At 32.3% G+C, this 20662-nt stretch overlaps 5 protein-coding genes across 5 annotated transcripts, besides 5 other annotated features; 2 read left to right on the top strand and 3 right to left on the bottom strand.

Annotated features, from left to right (window-relative positions):
* Positions 1-155: part of a mobile genetic element that runs on past the window's edge.
* Positions 1-155: part of a terminal%2Cinverted (terminal inverted repeat of Maverick-1A transposon ID:TVAGG3_1035630) that runs on past the window's edge.
* A 2246-nt stretch (positions 156-2401) lies between these two features.
* On the top strand, positions 2402-2824 carry TVAGG3_1035620 (gag-polypeptide of LTR copia-type retrotransposon (UBN2 2) family; the record flags this gene model as incomplete). The annotated part of the gene is made up of 1 exon (XM_051255330.1): positions 2402-2824. One exon carries the CDS (start codon positions 2402-2404, stop codon positions 2822-2824), a length of 423 nt encoding a protein of 140 aa, XP_051080904.1.
* Positions 2825-3086: 262 nt separating this feature from the next.
* Positions 3087-3115: a mobile genetic element.
* Positions 3116-3220: 105 nt separating this feature from the next.
* Positions 3221-4059: a mobile genetic element.
* A 413-nt stretch (positions 4060-4472) lies between these two features.
* On the bottom strand, positions 4473-8164 carry TVAGG3_1035590 (histone methyltransferase activity (H3-K4 specific); the record flags this gene model as incomplete). The annotated part of the gene is made up of 1 exon (XM_001580361.1): positions 4640-8164. One exon carries the CDS (start codon positions 8162-8164, stop codon positions 4640-4642), a length of 3525 nt encoding a protein of 1174 aa, XP_001580411.1.
* Positions 8165-9044: 880 nt separating this feature from the next.
* TVAGG3_1035580 (uncharacterized protein) lies at positions 9045-12429 on the bottom strand (the record flags this gene model as incomplete). The annotated part of the gene is made up of 1 exon (XM_001580362.1): positions 9085-12423. One exon carries the CDS (start codon positions 12421-12423, stop codon positions 9085-9087), a length of 3339 nt encoding a protein of 1112 aa, XP_001580412.1.
* A 2694-nt stretch (positions 12430-15123) lies between these two features.
* Positions 15124-15494, top strand: TVAGG3_1035570 (protein ubiquitination; the record flags this gene model as incomplete). The annotated part of the gene is made up of 1 exon (XM_001580363.1): positions 15125-15448. One exon carries the CDS (start codon positions 15125-15127, stop codon positions 15446-15448), a length of 324 nt encoding a protein of 107 aa, XP_001580413.1.
* Positions 15495-15601: 107 nt separating this feature from the next.
* Positions 15602-19322, bottom strand: TVAGG3_1035560 (PHOSPHATIDYLINOSITOL KINASE family; the record flags this gene model as incomplete). Its single annotated transcript, XM_001580364.1, has 1 exon — positions 15913-19317. One exon carries the CDS (start codon positions 19315-19317, stop codon positions 15913-15915), a length of 3405 nt encoding a protein of 1134 aa, XP_001580414.1.
* Positions 19323-20192: 870 nt separating this feature from the next.
* Positions 20193-20662: part of a mobile genetic element that runs on past the window's edge.

The raw sequence follows: 20662 nt of genomic DNA, 5'->3' as shown, positions 1-20662 counted from the left end.
TGAAGTGGTTGGCGGCTTTGTAAATATTTAAGGTTAAGTTAGTGTTGTCGTTTGTGTTGTAAAATATACGTTAACGGTTTTGTAAAGTGTTAAATTCACATATCATGGGTAAGGAGGCTCGCAGTGCCTCCGTACACAAGATATGTATACTAACTTGCAATGAGAAGGATTTCGACGTTTTTGATAAACTAAGAGCTGAGCTTTAGGGGTTCAGTTCATTTATGGCTGTAGTTTGATGCGTAGATCTCTTTTTTATTGTAAATTCTTTCAGCATGGAGATCGAGAATGAATCTTTTGAGAACTTTATGAGTTTTTACACCCGTAAAGAGGTCCTTCGAGGAAAGATAGTCCAGACTACATGAAGATGTGGGTTAACCAAAAAAATCCGATGGTTTCCCCATATTCATGTAGATCTTCGAAAAAATGAGCACCAAAAAAGCCAAAAAAATAGGCTTTTTATTGGATTTGTACACTAGATCAATAATCTATTTAGGATCTGACACTCTTTTTAGCCAGAGATATGAGGTCCTTTCTAGGAAAACGATCTATTCATCCATAAAAAAAATGAATTATCGTTTTCCCCAGAAATTACATGGGGAGTGGTAAAAGTAAAGCAAATCTGGGTATTTCATAATACGTTTATTTACGTTACCATTTTCTTTATTATTTTGAATTCCATACTAGACACTTATAGAATATTTTGATTGTTAACGTACTTCATTAGAATGAATCCTTACAAAGGGTATGTCGATTGAATTTACCTAATTTGTATTTCCAATCAGATTGAAGAAGGTAAAATGACATGGGAAGAAGCTTGCACCCATGTTCCCATCGCCCCAACCCTTCAATCAAATGATTTCAAATATTTAGATGTTTCAAAATCTTTTTTACAAAATCAATTTAGCTTACAGAATATCCCATTGCCTAAAGGCAAGAAAGGTCGTAGGGTCAATCCCTACGACCAAATCAAAGCTCTTGCTGTGATACATGACCACTGGGCCTTTCCCTGTGGTCAAACAAAACAATGGAAACGTTTGAAATTACAACAAATTGATGTATCTTATAGAGAAGTAGGGTTGTTAGATTCCCGACGATAGGTGTCTTGGAAGATTTGCCTGGTGTCATCATAGTGTCTTTAAATCAAAAATTTTATTTTGGAGTTAGTTTTATTGATTTTTCAATAAAAAACATTTCTAAAACAAGAAAATAAAACGATAAAATATTTATATTTTATATAAGGATCTTATATATTTAAAATAAATATCATTTTATTTTTTTATTGGTGTCTGTCAAACCATAATACACTATTCAAAAATTCAATGTGTCTTGCGGTTTCAAAAGACACCTTCAAATTGAACGATAGCACAGACACTATTGAATTTTACCCATTTTATTTAGTTTTTACCCTTTTTATTTTTAAGAATTAATGACTGAAACAGCCGTTTTGCTATGACCTCAATCACTTTTATTTATTATTTTAAATATTATTTAATTTTATTATTTAATATTATCGAACTTTATTTGAGAAGCTCAATTTGAGACCACTTAATACATTGAAATATCATCAATATTGAAATATTAAAAAGTGTATTTCAAAATATTGAAATTATAAAAATTTATAATACTGAAATTGAGACAAATTAATAAATTCAATGCGTTTTTTTTTTGAAATAACTCTCAAATATTATTTTTTTGTTTATTTAATGATGAATAAATATGATTGCTTTAGTCAATCATAAAAACTAATTTAAGTTTAAAATAATGAAAGGATAATTTGATTGTTTTTTAAAATACAATTATTTTTGATGATTTGCAAGAATCTTTGAAAAGAATATAATATAGGTTCTATTTTTGTAAAATTTATCCAAATCATGTATTACATAAATTACGATTAAAACGATGAAAGAACCAAAAAGTGTGTTTTGTGTTTTGTTGTTGCGTGTTGGATGCGGGATCCTGTTATTTCCGAAATCGACAAAAAATTTGGAAATTTAATTTCCGAAATCGAAATTATATTAATGTTTTTAATATTCTTATATCAAAAGGATTAAAGTTCATTAAGAGAAAAACAATTCTTCTTCTTCAATCTATTGGCGCATTTATTTCTACACGCCAATAAGGAAGGGAAAATTATAAGACACCATGGTGTCTTCAAAACGCTAATTTTTGATATTTTTAACAACCCTATAGAGAAGTACGCAGATACTTCAAAGAAAATCATTTCACCAAGACGCGATTAGAGCATGCCGGGCCAGAAACAGCAGTAAGATATTGGGCGCTTTCACCCAATCTTATCTGGCACGCAGATGTTCATTATTTTAGGGGTGTTCGTGGCCAGTATATTTATGGCATAATCGACGATTTTAGCCGCAAAGTCCTAGCGTGTATACAAATACCAGATATGCTGGCAGCGACGACAGCGAACGTTGCGGCTTCCGCCTTCATTGAATTTGGCGCCCCTTATTGTTTCTGGACCGACAACGGTTCAGAAAATAGGGGCGCCTTTCAAGATCTACTTGATCTTTGGGGCGTCCAATGGCGGCATACAGACTCTCATTCTCCCTACCAAAATGGGAAGATTGAGAGATTCTGGCCGACATTGGAGCGCTGCCAAAGCATTCAGGCTATTCCTGCCTTTATTTGGGAGTACAATAATAACACACCGCATGAAGATCTCCCAATTAATCCATTAACTGGAACAAATTACACGCCAAATCAAATGTATCAGCTGAAACCGAAATACACAAATGCAGATACAGAAAGGTTGTGGCAAATATGGGATACAGATACAGGCATGACCGCTGTTGACACATTCACAGCGTAATAATAAACATAATTTTTTAATTTCATTTTTAACAAGTTTTTTTAAATGTATGTAATGAATAATTCATTAGAATATGATAATGCACATTGTAACAGAATAGAACAATCACCAAATTTTTTTTTGAAATTAAAAAATAAAAGTAAAAAGTATCAAGTAATCTAACCAAAAATGATATTTAAAAGAATTTTGGAAAAAACAGAATAAGGATAATGATATTATTTTAGATACACAATCGATGTACTGAAGAATAATCCGGTAAAATGATGATATAAAATTAGATTATTTTACAAGTAGCTAAAAGAATAAAACTATAATATAAAATAAATAAAGTTTAATGAAACAATAAAGGTTAAATAAATAATAAAGATTTTTATTTTATATCAGTATTGAGAAGAAGTAACAGCTGACACTTGGTAGACAACTTCTTTATGTCTAGAAAATTCTATCTTGCCTTTTATTTTTTTCTCGCTGTGAAACGTATTCGGTCTTTTTTTTAAAAATTAATTTTTTGTTAGAGATAAGAGCTAAAACTCGGTAAACAACTTCTATATGTCTAGAAAATTCTATCTTGCCTTTTATTTTTTTCTCGCTGTGAAACGTATTCGGTCTTTTTTTTAAAAATTAATTTTTTGTTAGAGATAAGAGCTAAAACTTTGGAGACAACTCCCCCATGTCTAGCAAATTTAACATTCGTCTCCCATTTTTATATATTTGGTTTAGAATGTTCGAAAATGCGTAATATGGTCATTAATATTAATTGAAAAGAACCTTGAATTAATTCAATCTGATCTCACAAAATATTTTAAATTACAAACTTTGTAGTTTGAATAGATAATTAGTATTAAACTCAAATAACTAGTTTCTTTTTGAATAAAAATTATTTGAATTTATTCAATTTTGTGAATTTTCCTTCAAAAATCAAGTTTAAATATCTTATTTGCCATATAATTATAAATACAATGAAACATATTCGAAATTGAAAAGAATGACTTTTTCTGTTCTTTCAATCATTCAATTTGAATTTTGCAATATTGGATTTCGCATTAGATAGCTATTAAAAACAACAAGCAATTTAACTTACATTCAAATTTATTTGTGTTATATTCAATCTTCTCAAAACTTATAATTTTCGGCTATAGCATGATTATATGCTATATAATATAATAAACCTATAATAGTATCATTCTTTCAATTATTTGAAGAGAAAACCGAAAAAATCTATTTTCGGTCTATAACAAATATGTGATCCTATAATAACCATATCTGGCAAAAACTGCAAACATCATTATTTATTCATCTTAAAGTTAGATATCATGTTCCCTACATCTTTCAGAACTAATACATAATAATATAAAGATTGAATGCTGCGGATTCCAGCTATGCCTCAATTATTTTTCTTACCGCATCAATTTGAAGCATTTTTAACCCACATTTAAGCACCTATATCATAAATACAAATAACTTCAATGTTCAAGATCTTGATCTCTTGTCGTAAAAATTTTTGACATGGTAATTCGAACCGGATCATTCTAAAACTTGATATGTATTAATAACATATGTATCTAATATTATATTTATCAATTTTAAGAATAATTGTTAATTTCAGCATTAGTTTTTTATTACACCCGCCAAAATATCAAAAATTGAATTAAATTTAAATCTTTACACGGAAAAATTATTGAAATAGAAAATTAATGGCCAACATTGCTATTACGAGTATTGTTATAAACCTAATTAGAAATCCATGATTATTCATTAAGAAAAACTATATTGTGAAAAATAGTGAGTTTATATATTAGAAAAATCATAAATTAGTTAATTTACAAAGTCTGAGTCGCTAGAGTCGCTTTCTGTTGAAGACTCTGACTCTTCCTCTTCATAATAATCACTAGATTTTTGTTTCTTCTGTTTCTTTCTCTTTCCATCATCACTTGATTGTTTCTTTTCTTCAGATTTCGTTTCTTTCTTCTTTTTATCTTCTGGTTTCTCTTCTTTCTTCTTCTTTTCATCTGTTTTCTCATCTTTCTTTTCTTCTGAAGGATTCTCTTCCTTCGGTTTTCTTCGTCCTGAATTCCTTGGTTTGATCTCAACGCGTGTAAATCCTTCGCATTTGTCAATATCAGGTAACTGCATCATTAAATTATAGACTTGTTGATTGGAAAACAGATACATTTCGGGTCCAGAAACAGCCAAAGCCCTTCCTTGAATGTTGTTTAACTTGGCACTGGTCTTAAGAATGGTTGACCATGGAGCTGTCGGTGTTGCGCCTTCGAATTTAGCAGAGCCGTCTTCTGTTGTAACTCTGAATAATGGAGCATCGCCGTTATCAAGAACTTCACTGATGTAAACAACAGTTTTGTTCGGTTCCGTTGTTGATTTTCCGACTCGTGATGTCTTATAGCCAACAGGATAAATATATCGTTCTGTATGATAAGCTGGTCGGTCGTAAACAACGGTTCCGAGAGAAAATACTTTTGTGGTCGCTGTAATTTCGAAAGGAAATGTGACTTCTGATAGAAGCTTGCCTTTGATTGGCCTTGGAGTTGATGGTGCTGATGATTTTTGTTGTTGATTCGGCTTTGGAGAGTGATCATCTGATTGATTTTGTTTTTCTTCCTCCTTTTGTTGCTCTTGAGGCTTATCTTCTGGTTTTGGCTTTGGTTTTGATCTTGATTTCGGTTTGGGAGAACTATTTGGCTCTTGAGCTGAATTCTGATCGTCACTTGTTCCTTTTCTGCTTCGTTTGATATATTGGTTGACAACATCTTCCGTTATTTCCTTTCCGAGTCTTATTGATCCTGCAATTAAGTGGATTCTTGCAGAGACTTTTGTAAATTTAGTGAGAGCTGATGGTTTTGTCTTACCAAATGCGGCCAAAATATCTGGATCTCTGGAAATCTCTGGTAAAGCATCAAATCCGCCTTGGAAAAGCAACTTAAAGAACTTCATTTCAATCTGAGAATTGAATAACTTGGGTAATTGGGACCATTTCTTTGTTCTATGCAGAATAAACAATATTTCTTCATCAGTTCTTCCATTAATGATGAAATGCAACTCTTTCATTGTTGTGATATGTTCAATGAAATCTTCAGTGTGGTCATGGAAGATTTCGATGTTGCTCTTTGCAGTTGCATTATCAATCATATTCTTAACAATCGCTTGAATATCTTCAGCAGATTTGTTTTCAATCTTCAATTTTTCATGAAAAGCGTTATAATCTTCCGAGCCATCTTTATCAATAGGTATTCCATGATTGAATAGGAACTTAACGACTTTCGTAATGTCTTCTTTGTTCCATTTTGATTTAAATTCATCATTAACGAAGAAATACTCGACAACATATGGTGTTTCGCATATTTTAGATGCCTGGTCTGTATTGAGAACAACAAAATCTATTACATCTTTGATTGTTGTGATATTTTCTGAGATATAATTATAAATATCAGTATTTTCCAGATCAATATCATCAAATTCTGAAAATCCGTGGTTAGCAACGAATTTGACCATGGCCATACTGTGATCTTTTGTCCACCAAACCTCTTTCATGTCATCTGGGATTTGGAACTCTGTTGTAATCTCAGCTTTAGAAGCTATTTCAAAGAACCTAAGGATTTGGAGTCGGTTTAAGAAGTTATCGGCGTTCGACCTTAAATAAGGAATAATTTTGTCATCAAAGTCGATTAAACTCTCATCGGTTGCTTCATTACGTAGTATATCACTAACTGCGAAGTAATTGCCTTGGTGTTGTGACAAATTATAAATCTTACGAATTATTATATCAGCCACAGTTCGGAGATCATCATCGCTTAGGTTTAATCCTGTATATTTCCTGACATACTCCCATCTGTTCCAATAGAAATTGAAAATGCAGCGAATAAATTGGTTTCTCTGTCTGATCGACAATTTTTTGATTGGTTGGTGTTCTTCTGCTGTATTCTCGTCGTTTAAATCTGATTCTAAGAAAATTTCCCAGAAATTGTCCATTTCGGCTAAGGATAAGAACGAATCAGATAATTCTGTCGGTTGAGAGGTCTCTGTGAAGCTAGATTTGGAATCAATGTTAATAAAAGCTTTGATAGAAGCAAACTTGCAAAGTTGTTCATCTTTTATGTGTTCCCAATTTGATTCTGTTAAATCATCGCATGTTAGCCTGATCAAATGCTTGTTTCCTTTGATTCCGTCAACGAAAACATCTGTAAAAATGATTGTTTCTGATTTCTCAATCATTTCTTGTAAAGAAAAGTCGCGAATGTGCATTAAAATAATTCCATTCGAAAATTTATCACGAGTATATGCATGATCTGTTGTCAAAAGAAAATCTTCGACAATGTCAAGCATTTTAATGTAATCTGAGACGATTAAAACGTGAGAATGATGATTTGCAATTATTTCGTTAAGAGTTTGGATTTTTGACGAAGCTTCGATGATATTTTCCTTATATGTGAGTTCATTACCAAAGATTAAGTAAGGATGATGGCAAACTCTTTCAATTTCTCGACGTAAAATCTTAAAATTGTTTCCTTTGATATCATTTGTATGCTGATAGAGTAAATTTTTGATACTCATTCTTTGGGTTTGAGTAAGTGGACAATTTACGTATTTTATCGTTGGAGATTCCAATAATAAATTTTCTGTATCGTAAGAAGGAAAGAAAAGCTGAAACTGCTTCTGTACGAAGTATATTTTATCTTTTTCTTCAGATGGAAGTGTCAATCTGTTAATTGTGGAGATCATTTTATGAGTTTCGATTGTATATCGCCCGAATGACTCGAATTGGTTAAATATGATCGAATGTGAATTGACTTCTATCTGTTGTTGGTCATCATTCCTGTTAATCAATGAAAACGCAAAATTCATGGATTTAAATTTGTTGATATCCTCACGATAAATGTCAGAGGTAGTTATTAAGAGATGGAATGTATAAGAGCCATCCTTTTTGTAGAAGTCATTCGAAATTTGATTTCTTTTTTCAGGAGGAGCGTTATAGAGAACTGTTGTAATGATTTTGCTTTGAGATATAGCATCAAACCACATTTTTACTAATTCTGGTGGAAGAATCAATAAAAACGGTCCGTAAATTTTTTTCGTTATTAATATCTCGCAAAATGAGCCAAAAGTGCTAATACTGAAATTGCTGACCCTAGAAGACATGGATATGCGTTCTCCTGCATTGAAGCATGCAATGAATGTATTAACTTTGAGTAAATCTTGAGAATCTAGCTGTGTTTGGGCAAAACTGTATTCATCAACGAAGTCAATCTGTTGATTTTTGTGGGTATATCCGGTTTTGGGGGCAAAATTGCTTTTGCCTTTCCTAGAATTCGATGAATCATTCGGCATTTTAGTCACTTTTTCAAATGGACGAAGATTTTCATGCCTTTTTGGTTGGTCAGAATTTATATCTGACAGGAACCATAAGAAATATCTAATTAGCAGTCTATTGTACAGATAATTCCCGGCAAATCTTTCGGACAAATCGACATTAAATCAATTTTATAACAAAAAATATATAAATAATGTTATTTTCGAAAAGATATTATGTTAATTGTTGAAAACAGCATTCCGCAATTACGCTAAACTTCGCAAACAACATGCTTATCGATAAAAATAATGAAATTAAATTTTATAACTTGCAAAGATAAAATAAATGTAGCAAATAGTTTTTTAAATCATCAACTTCAACAAATATGTTCGAAATCTTACTACATTCCTTTAATATTGCGATATAATTTCCGAATTACTTTCATATATTTTATATAATCATTGAATTTTTGAACTCTTATTACATATCTATTCACCATATATGAAGTCAAGAAAAAATCAATTACTGAATTCTACTAATTCCGTATAAAAATATAAAAATTTTCATAAATTTTCGTTTTATCTTTACAAATTACGGATTATAATATAATATGCATAAAATATGAGCAAAGTCGTTTGGTCTTTTTTGTGATAATTGTTACTAAACTTTATTTTTTTCATATATGAGTTCTGAAATCTAGCGTTGAGATTTGAAATACCTAAATATCGACTTCTTTGCTTGAGCCCAAGTTTATACTTTATTTAATGAATGGAAAAATCATAAAAAGAAATAAATTTTAAAAATAATTCTTGATTGAGTAAATTTATATTGCTCAAGCTTAATATTTCTATCTTGATCTTATTGATTTACGTTGATTAAAGAGTTTTGAATCGATTTAAAATAAATTTTACTCAAAAAATAACAAATTATAAACAAAATGAATTAAAACGATAGGATTTCATTTCTTTCCTTTCTTTTTATGGGCAAGATATTGTGTAGGAATAGGAGTATCATCAAGTTCTGGATTTCTCTTTGATTTCTTCTTTGGAACTGGTTCTTCGCTATCAGAATCATCAGACCACTTAAAGTTCTTCTTATTTGAAGCAGATGATGACTTCTTGTTCTTCATTGGTTTGACAATTTTGTCATCATCTGATTCTTCAGCGAGATCCGCAAAAGATTCATGTTCTGGAATATCTATTGGTATTATTGGCATCTCTGATGGCTTGAAACCATTAGATTTCTTAGAATTTGATGATTTTTTCTGAGGAATTTCGTCATCATCTTCAGAATCACTCAGAATAGGTTTCTTTCTCTTCGACGGTTTCTTTGGTTCATCATCTTCCGATTCAGAATCCTTTACAACAGGTTTTTTACGTTTTGAAGGTTTTTTAACTTCTTCCTCTTCAGAATCAGATAATTGGAGCTTTCTCTTTGAGTTTTTCTTCTTTTTGTCACTTTCTTCGCTCTTCTGCTTTGGTTTTGGAGGTTCTTCTTCAGAATCTGAATCAGAAATTTTTAATTTTCTCTTTGAAGCCTTCTTTGGTAGTTCTTCTTCCTCACTTTCGTCATCATTATCATTTATTGTGTCAAATGGTCTTCTCTGCTTTCTATTTTCGTTATCAAATCTTCTTTTTTCTTTCTTTGGCTGAGGCAAAGCACCATAGAGTCTCTTTCTCTTTCCTTCATCATCTATATCATTATAATCTCTCTTTTTAGTGAATTGAGGAAGTTTTTCGTCATCACTATCTACTTCTTCTTTATATCTTCTTTTTTCAAACTTAATTAGCTTCTCTTCGTCATCGGAATCATCATCCTCATAGTAGTTGATCTTCTTCTTTGGTCTTTTGACCTTTTCTTTTGGTTCTTCCTCTTTAATTTCCTCTTCTTCCTTGAGATCTCTCTCTTTTGTGACGAAAGAGACTCTTCCGGGCTCTGGGTTGTGTTCCTCTACAACAGATATGAAGTTTGGATTGGCTGTTGTGAATGCAAATGTCTCGTAATTAGTTACTTCCTCTTGAATTGTAAATTTCATGGATTCTGTCATGTAAACTGTCAAATCGCCGATAGAGTTTTGATGGATTTGGCCACCATCTTCAACAACATCGCCAATTCTTTGGAAAGGAAGAGGAAGATTGAGCTCTTTGCAGACAGCTGAGTGTGTTCTTAATTCTGGATAGTTTTCAAGCATTTTGACGTAGTTTTCGGTGATTTCTTGGATAATTTCCGAAATTTCTGGTGTAGACTCGAAAGGTAATACGCTTCCAAGCTTCTTTTTGTATCTATGCTCATTTATATACTGCATAAGACTGATCTGGATGTCGCCAAGCCTCTGTGCCAAGTTAGATTTCTGATTTGATTTCGCTTTTTGAACAATTGCCCTTGCATCGTTAGTAGGGAAGTAAGCGAGTATAACTGACTTATTAGCGTTAAGAGCGGCTACTAAATCTAACAGTAATTCAACAGATGTAACGTTATTATTATCAAATTTAAGAGTTTGAAGATTTGTGCATTGCCTGACGAACTGAGCAATTGTACTGTAATCCTTGTCTCCAATTGCTTGTCCGGTGATGTCTAAATGCTCCAGACCGGCTTTTGAAGCTTTTCTAAGGAAAGGAACCAGTTCTTGCTTCATACTGAATTCCTGTGATCCGGAGATATCAATTCTCTTAAGATTTGGCAAACTAAGAAGGTCTCCGAGAAGATTTCCGACACCGACCATTTTTTCATTGAAATTATTGGAGAAAGAGACGTACCTTAGGTTTACAAAGTCTTTCAGTACAGGAATAAGGTTCTTAACATCTTCTGAAGTCATGTTTTCCTCATTAAATAAAATTGAATCGAATTTTTCTTCGTCGCTGTTGAGTAGAGCCGTAATAACTGGTATAAGTTTGGTTCCATTCAATTGTAGACCGCTCAAATTGAGTTCAATCAGCTTCAAATCGATGTTTTTGGAAAATGAAACGATTAATCTCGCAACAAACTCAGGGGAGACATGCGAATAGCTGATGTCAAGTCTCTTGAGTGTCTTTGAGTTATCAACTATGGTTATCAGAGCTTCTTGTGAATTTTTATCTAAAATACAATTTGAAATGTTCAAATCTCTTAATCCGTTTGGCGAGGAAGCGAGAATTTGCATAAAATTATTAATTTTCTGACCATGGGATAAGTCTAAACTAACGATTTTCATTGTATTATTGTCAGATAAAACTTTAATGAATTCTCTGATAGCAGACATTGATTTAGGATCAAAGGTTGTTCCTGCTAAGCATATATCGCGTAGTTCCCAGAGGTTATTGTTCTGAGATAAAGTATTAAACAAAAGAATTAAATCTTTTGACGTCAAACCGCAATTTGAGAGTGATAAATGCTTAAGTGGTGACTTCTGCTTCGAAAGGATCTCACAAAAGTAATTCCAACCCTTAATTTTGTTATTATTTAAATTCCAGTACAAACAAGGGAAATCTTCCTTCTTGAATATGGCTTCTTTGAGTTGCTGCATGCCATCGATAATGCCACAATTGTCTAAATGAATAATATTAAATTGTAAGCCTTTATCAACAGAATCGGCAAGAGAAGAGAGTAATTTCGGTCTCGATTGGTTCACACAACATATTCCTGGACCTATTTTTGTAAGATGTAAAGCGTCAAACACTGGATCAAAAGCAGATTTCTTTCCTGTGTCTACAAAGAGATCTGCTGGTAACTGTGAAAGATCCAGAATTGGGTTCTTTGTTACAATCATGTTATGAACGTATCTAACAACTTCTTGACGATAAGGAACTTCTTGTTCAGCAGCAAATGAAGAATAAGCAAATTGGAATGTTTGGGAGAGTGATATTGGAAGTTTTATTAATGGAAATAGCGAAATATCCGATGTACGAAGTTCGAAAATTTCATCTTGAGTTTTTGTAGGAAAAGATATGAGGTAATTACGATATACAATTTGTGCAAACGTAAGACACTGATGTCCTGTGACTGTTAGTTTATCTTCCTCTGTCTTAATGAATACAAACGGATCATCCGCATAACACATAAGCTGAATTTTGGATATGTGAAGCTTATAATAGAGTTCTGGCTTTTCTCCATATGTCTTCTGTTTGAAACACGCAATGAAATGTGGTGAAACAGCACAAATATCGTTACGATGAGTTTCTTTTTTGACTCGAATGTCTGTTCTGAAGGCAAAATGAATTGGAGCTTCACCAGATGGGAAAGCAGACTCTATAGTTTCTTTCTCAAACTGAGTGAAAGACACTGGTTTGTTTCCCGGAGCATATAAATCAAATCGAGTCATTTTTTTGTAATTTCCATTCAAAAGTTTCCTTCTCAAAACTTTACATTTTAGCAATCAAGGATAATTAAATTCTGTATTTATATTTTTTGTAACATAATATGCAAGTTTTATATTGGAATATTGGTTTTTATCCTAAATGTGTAAAAATATTTCCTCTAAATCAAAGTTTAATGAGAAAATGAGAATGTACACATTAATACTATTATATTTGAGGACAGATGCATGATTGGAACGTTTTGTATGACAGATTTTCTAATAAGGGAGGCGAAACTCAGAAATTCAAACTTTTCAAGCTATCAAATTACTATATTTACAATCATGAATAAAATAATTTGTTGTTTGTTATGAATTTTGTTTTCCTGTCAACTCAAGTGCAGTTTTTCCATCATTATCTTTTATGGAAAGATTCCCTCACCAAAATTAACAGAGTATACAAATGAATTTCCAAGATTGCTCAACTGGATTAAATGATATCTATAGAACAAATAAATATGTGGGGAAAAATGATTATATTTTGAAGGGAAAGCATTGAGTTTTTTAATTAGATTCTGGCAAAATAAATGAATATTTAATAAGTTTTAAACTGCTAAATATAACTGAAGATATGTGTTTGTTGTTTTCAGCACTAATATTTATGAAGCATGATTCAACAATCATTATTGAATATTCCAGATGAAATAAATAACTTCATGCATTATCAATTATTGAACAGGATGTTATATTAACAGAAGTGTATAAACAGCAAATTATTCCGCTTACGTCATTATCAGTGGAGTTGTAACATTTATTATTGCATATAATAGTATGATGTATTATTCCTTCAAATGCATAATTTAAAAGACAGGCTGACACTTCTGATGTATTATTGACAAACCTACAAAAAGAAATTAAGCCGGTATCGGAATATCGAAATACATAACCTGCAGGATAACCTATTGATTCTTGATTTGATATATTGGTGTTTTGAACAGAAATATTTCCACCATAATGTTCTGGTATTATGTCGGTTCCACAATCAGATATATCAATCAAGAAATTGTAGTTTTCATGCTCATATATGATGTAAAACTTGTAATTAAATTGATATTACAGATTTTATACTGGACACATTGACCTTTTTCTTGATAAACACATCCTGATTGATAATTTTCTCCATTTTGAATCGTGTCAAAAATAGTATTATAAACAAAAACTTTATTGTTCGGATTTTCGCTAATGTTGAGAACGGGATCATCTAGATTGATAAAGTAAACATGAAAAACTAATATATGGTCCGTAAATGTAATATTTTCATCGATTCGATATTTTGTAAGAGAATTTGTGTCACCGTAGTATTCTCTCCAAATATCATCTGGAGAGTCGAAAAATAAATGATTTTTTGTTAATTGAAATTGAATAATGTTTAACAAATTTCTTGAATTAGTATTAAATAATAATATGCTGAAATTGTATTAATATCAATAAAAGAATAGTAATACTATATCTATTGATTTGGGGGATGGTGTATGCCTATGTTATAAACAAAATTCTCAAAATATCGACAAAAATCCGATTTAATTAAATAATATGCAAAAAATTCATAGTTCCCATAGGGATAATATTATTTTGTAATAAATTTCGGATTTTGCTTTAATTAATTAATTAATTCTCAGAACAATACGATTTTAAATTGGTATTTAAACGAGTTAAAGGTGAAAGAAAACAAAACTCAAATAGATAATACAATAAAAAGTATTAGACGTTGGATTGATTGAGGATATAAAATGATAATGTTTTCAATATTGTTTACCATTTTATGAGATTGAGAGCAAATTTCAGATCAAAAGCTGAAAAATTGAATTAAAAAATGGACTTAAATCATTTCATTAATCATGTTTTCTTAGATTGATTTTGTCAGAAATTTCTATAAAAAATTATCGTCATAAAAATCATTATCCAGCAAGATTATTGATGCTCTTACCTGCCTTTCTAAGACTCATTTCTTCAGAGGAATTTTGTTACTTAGGGAATTCTACCAAGGAATGCCCAATTGGATCAAAGAAAATTAATTCAACATCTGAAATCAGTTCATTGAATGAAAATATTTCTATTTATATTTTCAATGATGAAGACAGTCCATTTGTTCTATATGATAATTTATCAAATTCAAACACAAATTACACAGTTTCTGTTTTTGGTGATAACCATAACAATGTTCATTTGATTCATGGTTCAGAACAAACAAACAGTCATTACATATTGAATAATATTTGTTTTGGAAGAATTGACAGTGAAACTAAACTTTCATCGTTAAGTTTTTTCAACATTTCATATCCCGATATATATATTCCCGAGATTACTATTGAAACCATGATATCTGACACAATTTCTTTACATCCTAAAATCAAGTGTTTAGATGGAACTTTAATATTTGATAATAAATCAATAATACCAGAGGACATATCAATTTATCCAAAACATATAACAATAGTTACAAGTATACCTTCACATTGCGGCAAGTTTTGATTATCAAGAAATTGTGCAAATTCTTATTAAGCATGGTGCTGATGTTAATTCACTTGATTACATTAATAAAACACCTCTTAATTATGCAGCAGAAAAGAACTCTGTAAATTCTGTCAGAATTTTAATTGAAAATCAAGCAGATATTGATGGAAATGCTTTTTCACCTCTTTCAGATGCAGCAATTAATAATTATGTCATGTCTGCAGAGATTTTACTTAATTGCGGAGCAAATCCAAATCTAAAAGATGGAAATCAAGAAACGCCTCTTCATTTTGCTGCAAAAAGCAACAGTCTTGATATTGTTTCAACTTTAATTTCTCATGGGGCAGACATTAATGCTATAAATGTTAATGGTTGGACTCCTTTACATCATGCATATTATATTAAATCAGATGAGATGATACAAAAACTCATTGACAATGGCGCTGATGCAAATATTGCAGATAAAAATGGACAAATACCATCTGAAATAACGCCTCCAGAAATTGAACATGATGGAGATGAAGACTTATCATTTTAAATCTCATTTTGTCATTTACACTACATTTGCAAAATACTTAATAAATATTATCTTTATGAGTTTTTAAGTACATTTCTGGCATAAACTTGATAAAATTGGAGATATTAAATCTTGGTATAAAAAAAAAACAGAAATCTAAACAAACTCCTTTAGCTCATTAATGAGAAATAGAAACTTTATTAACGACGATGAGATGATATATGTGAATTAGTTTTATGAAAATCTTTGCACTAAACTCAACTAGCAAACGGATGGATGTATTGAAAGACGTTACGTTGTGATCCTGATGACCTAGAAAATCCAATAAAAACTGTCCTAAAATGATAGAATATGCTTAAGTATGAATTACAATAGCATTCTATCATTCTTGGATTTTTTTTTGAATGTAATTAATTTTCAAGCTCAATAAAAAAAATTCGAAATTTTAAATATAGACTTAAATTTAAAATATATCTAAAATTTTTTTAGTCTGAAACTGCGATATTGTGGAATAAGTTATTAAGTTTGGTTCTTGTTGAATCAAGAGACATATCAGTGAGTTTGTCGAACTCAATTTTAGCTTCAGAGTCAGTCTTATCCAAGAACATCATATCAGTCATGTATCTGATATCTTCTGCCTTTTGCAACTCAGGAATTCCTGTTCCAAGCATGAGCATCAACAGTGTTACGAGGAGTTTTGAGTTATGTCTGAGAATGTTCAATGCATCTCCACATAATTTCCTGAACTGCTTGAACATCTCTCCATTTACATCTCCAAGAACATTTGCGCATGCAGGAGAGAAGTGGAATGGAGCATTCTCTCTCTGATAGCCCAATTTTGTCTTGAAATTGCCCAAAAAGTGGCCAAAATCAATATGTAAAAAGTGGCCATCAGTTTGCAACATGATATTTCCTGGATGTCTATCAGCGATACCCAAAACACATGTTGCAACAGCGTAACCGGCAGATGAATACATGAAATTCTCTCTCGCGAGTTGTTGGTTTTGTTCTGTTGTATTGACTTTGTATAAATAATCAGTCAATGTGTTATTATCCCAAACACCCGCGAATGTTCCTTTCTCTTGTTGAAGAGCTTGTTCTGTGATAGCGTTAGGAACAACTTCGATGAATCCTTGGTTGAAACCTGTTGGCAAAACACCATAACATCTCATGTGTAAATCTATTCCTTCCTTTCTCCAAAGATACTCCATGACACGCATGACTTGTAGTGTTAATTGGTCTTGTCTCAAGTCATCACCAACTTTGAACAAAACACGGATGGGTTCCGTTGAAAATGGAGCGGCATTGTGGAATGTTAGCCAAAACGGTTTTTTCTTTGAATTCATAACTTTACATTTTTCAACGATAAAAGCATCAACGACCAATCTTGGATCCATAGGCAGATGGAATTCGTTTGGCAGGTCAAAATTCTTGAGTGCCTCTCTGAAAGGTTCAGTTGCTTCTGTGTGTGACAATTTGCAGAGTTTGTGATTCAGCTGGACGAGTTCTTGAGTGAATTTGTAACCTTTGATCAGTTCATCTCTGTAAATTCCTGATCCGTACAAGAAGTTTACGACGAAACTAGAGAATCTACGTCTGATGTGAGAGATGTGAGCTTCAGAGATCAATTGCCAGAAGAGCTGGTGACCAAGAAATTTCGGTTCTGCCAAACCTCTTCTAAACAAAAATCTACAAAGTGGAGAATCATCGTACATCTCGTATTTCAATGCTTGTACTAATTGCAACATGTAAAGCATGATTTCATCATCAGACAATGACTCCAAACATTCAACAGCATATGCTCTAACGCGTTGATCAGCGAATTCTGAATCCAAAAGACTCAATGCCTCTGCAGGTTTCGGTTTCTCCCATTGTTGGAGTAATCCAGCGATTTCGTGCGCTTGTGTCGGAACTGTGTAATCAATGGAGCTGAGAACTAATGGAAGGAAAGATGACATGTCGTACAAATCATGTCTGTAACGATAAATCAAGTTCTTTTCTTCCATTGTCAGTTTTTTGAGTGGATCGAAAACTTTCTTTCTCAAATTGTCGACAGCGACCTTTTGTTGGGCTGTGACTCTCATTGATGACCCGACTTGTCTTGATTGCTGTGGAGGAGGACTCAAATGTGCAATTGGGAAGATATATTGTGGAATTTCGAACAAAATGCGGGTGGCGTCGTCATCTTCGCATTGGCAAGTTGTGATGAGAGGATCTGTGTCCTTGCCATTCCACATAGAGCGGAAGTTGACTCCGGAGTTGTACCAGCCGTCGAAATTAAAAACTGGAATATTAATAGTGGCAATAGCGCTTCCTTTTGAACCAATCTTCTCGTAGTTGTAGAGAGTGATTGCAACTCTCGCTGACCTTGGAAGCTGTTGGATTTGGAGGGAAACTGTCAACATCTCGTTCCAGGAAACGCTTGTTCCGCCTAGCGCTGGTCTTGTCATCACTGGTGCTCCGAGTTCGTTTGATCCGTGAATTATGACGGCACGGATCATGTAAATAGATGCGGCCAAAGATGGAGGAATGTTAAAACAGCCTCCAATGAAGATGGAGAAGTTCTCTTTGGCAATAGAATGCGGGAAACCACCCATAATATCGAAAGATGGCTTCTCAATTTCTTTGAGAATAATTGGTTTGTATTGCTGCTCGGGAGTTGGCTCGGGAAGTGCAGAATATGAGAGCTCCTTGGACTTGATCTGATCTATGAGCTGATTCTTGTCTACAAGAAGGAAATTCATGAAGGGAGTAACAGATAACAAAAATTGTCTGACACAAACGAACTCTTTGATAGGGAAATTACCAGCAACAACTTCATCGGTGCCTTGAAGGGTCAAAGCGTAGTTGTCTGGGTTCAAATCTTTGCCAATACCTTGATGTTCTTGCATTTTAGCAAAAAGATCACGAATGGCTTGAGATGCTGTAGTATCGAATTGTATAGCTAAGGAAATAGCTGTTGCTTCACCAGATAATGCAACATAACGAGTATCAACTTTGATAGGAACATTCTTTTTCCTGCAAGTGGTTAATGGTGGATCGCTGGCGTTAAGACGCATGCGAGCAAGTAATGGATCCTGTTCTAAGCGAGATGTTCTGGCGGATTCAACCTCTTTACGGAGTTCGGAAAATGATGAATTGAATGTTAAGACTTCTGATGTTTGGATAATATTTTTGAGCTCAAGATCACTAATGTATTGCTTAGCAGCCTTGGAAAATTCTGTTTCTGCTGAGATTTGCATCATAACAAATTGTGGTTTAGTAATATCTTGTTGTTGGAGCTTGATTGCTGTCATCATTTCAGGGGACTCGGAAAGTTTCAGCTTGTGGGATGGATATTCGCCTTTCATTGTGCCAAGGCGGTAAGCTTTCGACTCTCTAACAGCATCTTGGCCATAAATGGAAGCAAGCTGCTCGTAAACTTGCTTCTGAATAGAAGATACTGTCTTTGAAATTTTTGCTTCGATGTTGATGCATAAGTCTGTTGGTAATTTGACATTCAAAATAACTCTTTGGTGTTTTCGAGTAAAATTGGTTAACGGAATCGATGCCGACAATACTGCGTTCTGCTCAATAAACTCATCGATATCAAAAACAAATAAAGGCATTCTTTGTTGCTTGGATGTAACATTTCTATCAGAAACAAAGAAAGAAGTGAGAGGGGCCTCGATAAAATCTGTAGTAATATTCTCTGAGACCTTGATTTTGTCGGTATCTGATGAATAAAGAATATCAAATTGGTTTTGGACGGGCGAATTTCTGCAAAATACGTAATTTTGGAGTTCAAAATGCATTAAAAAGTCGCGAACAGCGCATCCTTTCAGATCCTGATCTAAAGGAAGAAAGAATGTACGCCCATTCGGTAAAAGTAAATCAATTCGGTGAGTCATTTAACTTTTGACAAAATTTCAGAAAATAACCGGAAAGTTTTGAGAATATTTTGATTTATCAGCATTCAATTTCGTGTGTAAACTTTTTTCCTTCTGCAAATAATGTTCATTTAGTGATATTGAACTAATTTTTATCTTTAGGTGGATAAGAGATTTTCAAAATTTAATTGACATTTGGTCTGAAAATTAAGCATTATAATATGTATACAATAATAATTTCTGAAATTTCGTTTAAAAAAATTCAAGAGAAATCGGGATTTTGAAATTAGTCTTGATTTTGCCTAATTAATATTAAATTTGGCCTTATTTAATAAAATACTATATGAATCGAACGTGTGATTAATTATCCGAAACACGAATCTGAGTTTTGTTAATGAATATCGTTAAAATTCGTTTTTGTTTGGATAATAGCATCAGTATGTTATAAAGAAGTGTTCTACATTAAATCAGCATATTTCGTAAAAATTACCCTTCGAGTAATATTTTTACCCCTTTTTGACGGCCATATATCAACTTCGGTTGATATTTGTTTTGGCTAAAGACGTTGGGTGGTCCTAACGCCATATTTGCTAAAGACGTTCAACAAACCGGATTTGATTGTCGGATGTCTCGTGGCTTTCGATAATTGTTCCAGGTAACAAATTAAATTATTTTATTAGAGTTACATTTGAAAATTGCAATCTTGCCATACAAAGAAATACTTTTACTGTTCAAGATATAAGTCAAATCTTTTTTATTTGAGTTTAGATTATTATTTACAAAATTGAGTATTTAAATCCTTGTTTAAGCTTTTGGAATGATTTTTTGTATGGTAATTTGCATTGAAATCATTTTTTGGAAAATATAATAAAATAATTCTTTTTATTTGGAAAAGTAAAAGGTACATTCACTATTTTTGACAAAATTTTAAATTTTCATGGGGTTGTAAATCTTATAATAACTAGATGAATAAGGAATGAATCCCAGTATAATGTGCATCATTATATTAAACACTATATGTAAGCCTTGTAATTCTATTAACACTTATGAAGATCTATAGTATTTGAGCAGATAAATTTGATAATTTCCAAAACTCTTATATTTCAAAATTAAAGTGTGCGAATGCATTTAAATGAGAGCAAAAAGAGATTGATGCTGTTAAAACTATGTGTTAATTTGCAATTATTTCGCATCACAAGAACTACCCAGTAAATTCGGCTATCTTTCTTTGCAATTATTCTCCATTATACATATAATATAATGGTTAGGGTTTGAAGAAAAGTTACTAGAGAATTATTGACTTTTGAAATAATGCAGAATTTTACTTGAAGAAATCATTAATTTATGAGTTCCAAATTGCTAAGCA

The sequence above is a fragment of the Trichomonas vaginalis genome, chromosome I (genome assembly GCF_026262505.1).
Source record: "Trichomonas vaginalis G3 chromosome I, whole genome shotgun sequence".
NCBI classification, from domain to species: Eukaryota; Parabasalia; order Trichomonadida; family Trichomonadidae; genus Trichomonas; species Trichomonas vaginalis.
Note: the sequence above shows the minus strand (reverse complement) of the source record. Positions and strands in the feature narration are given on the sequence as shown.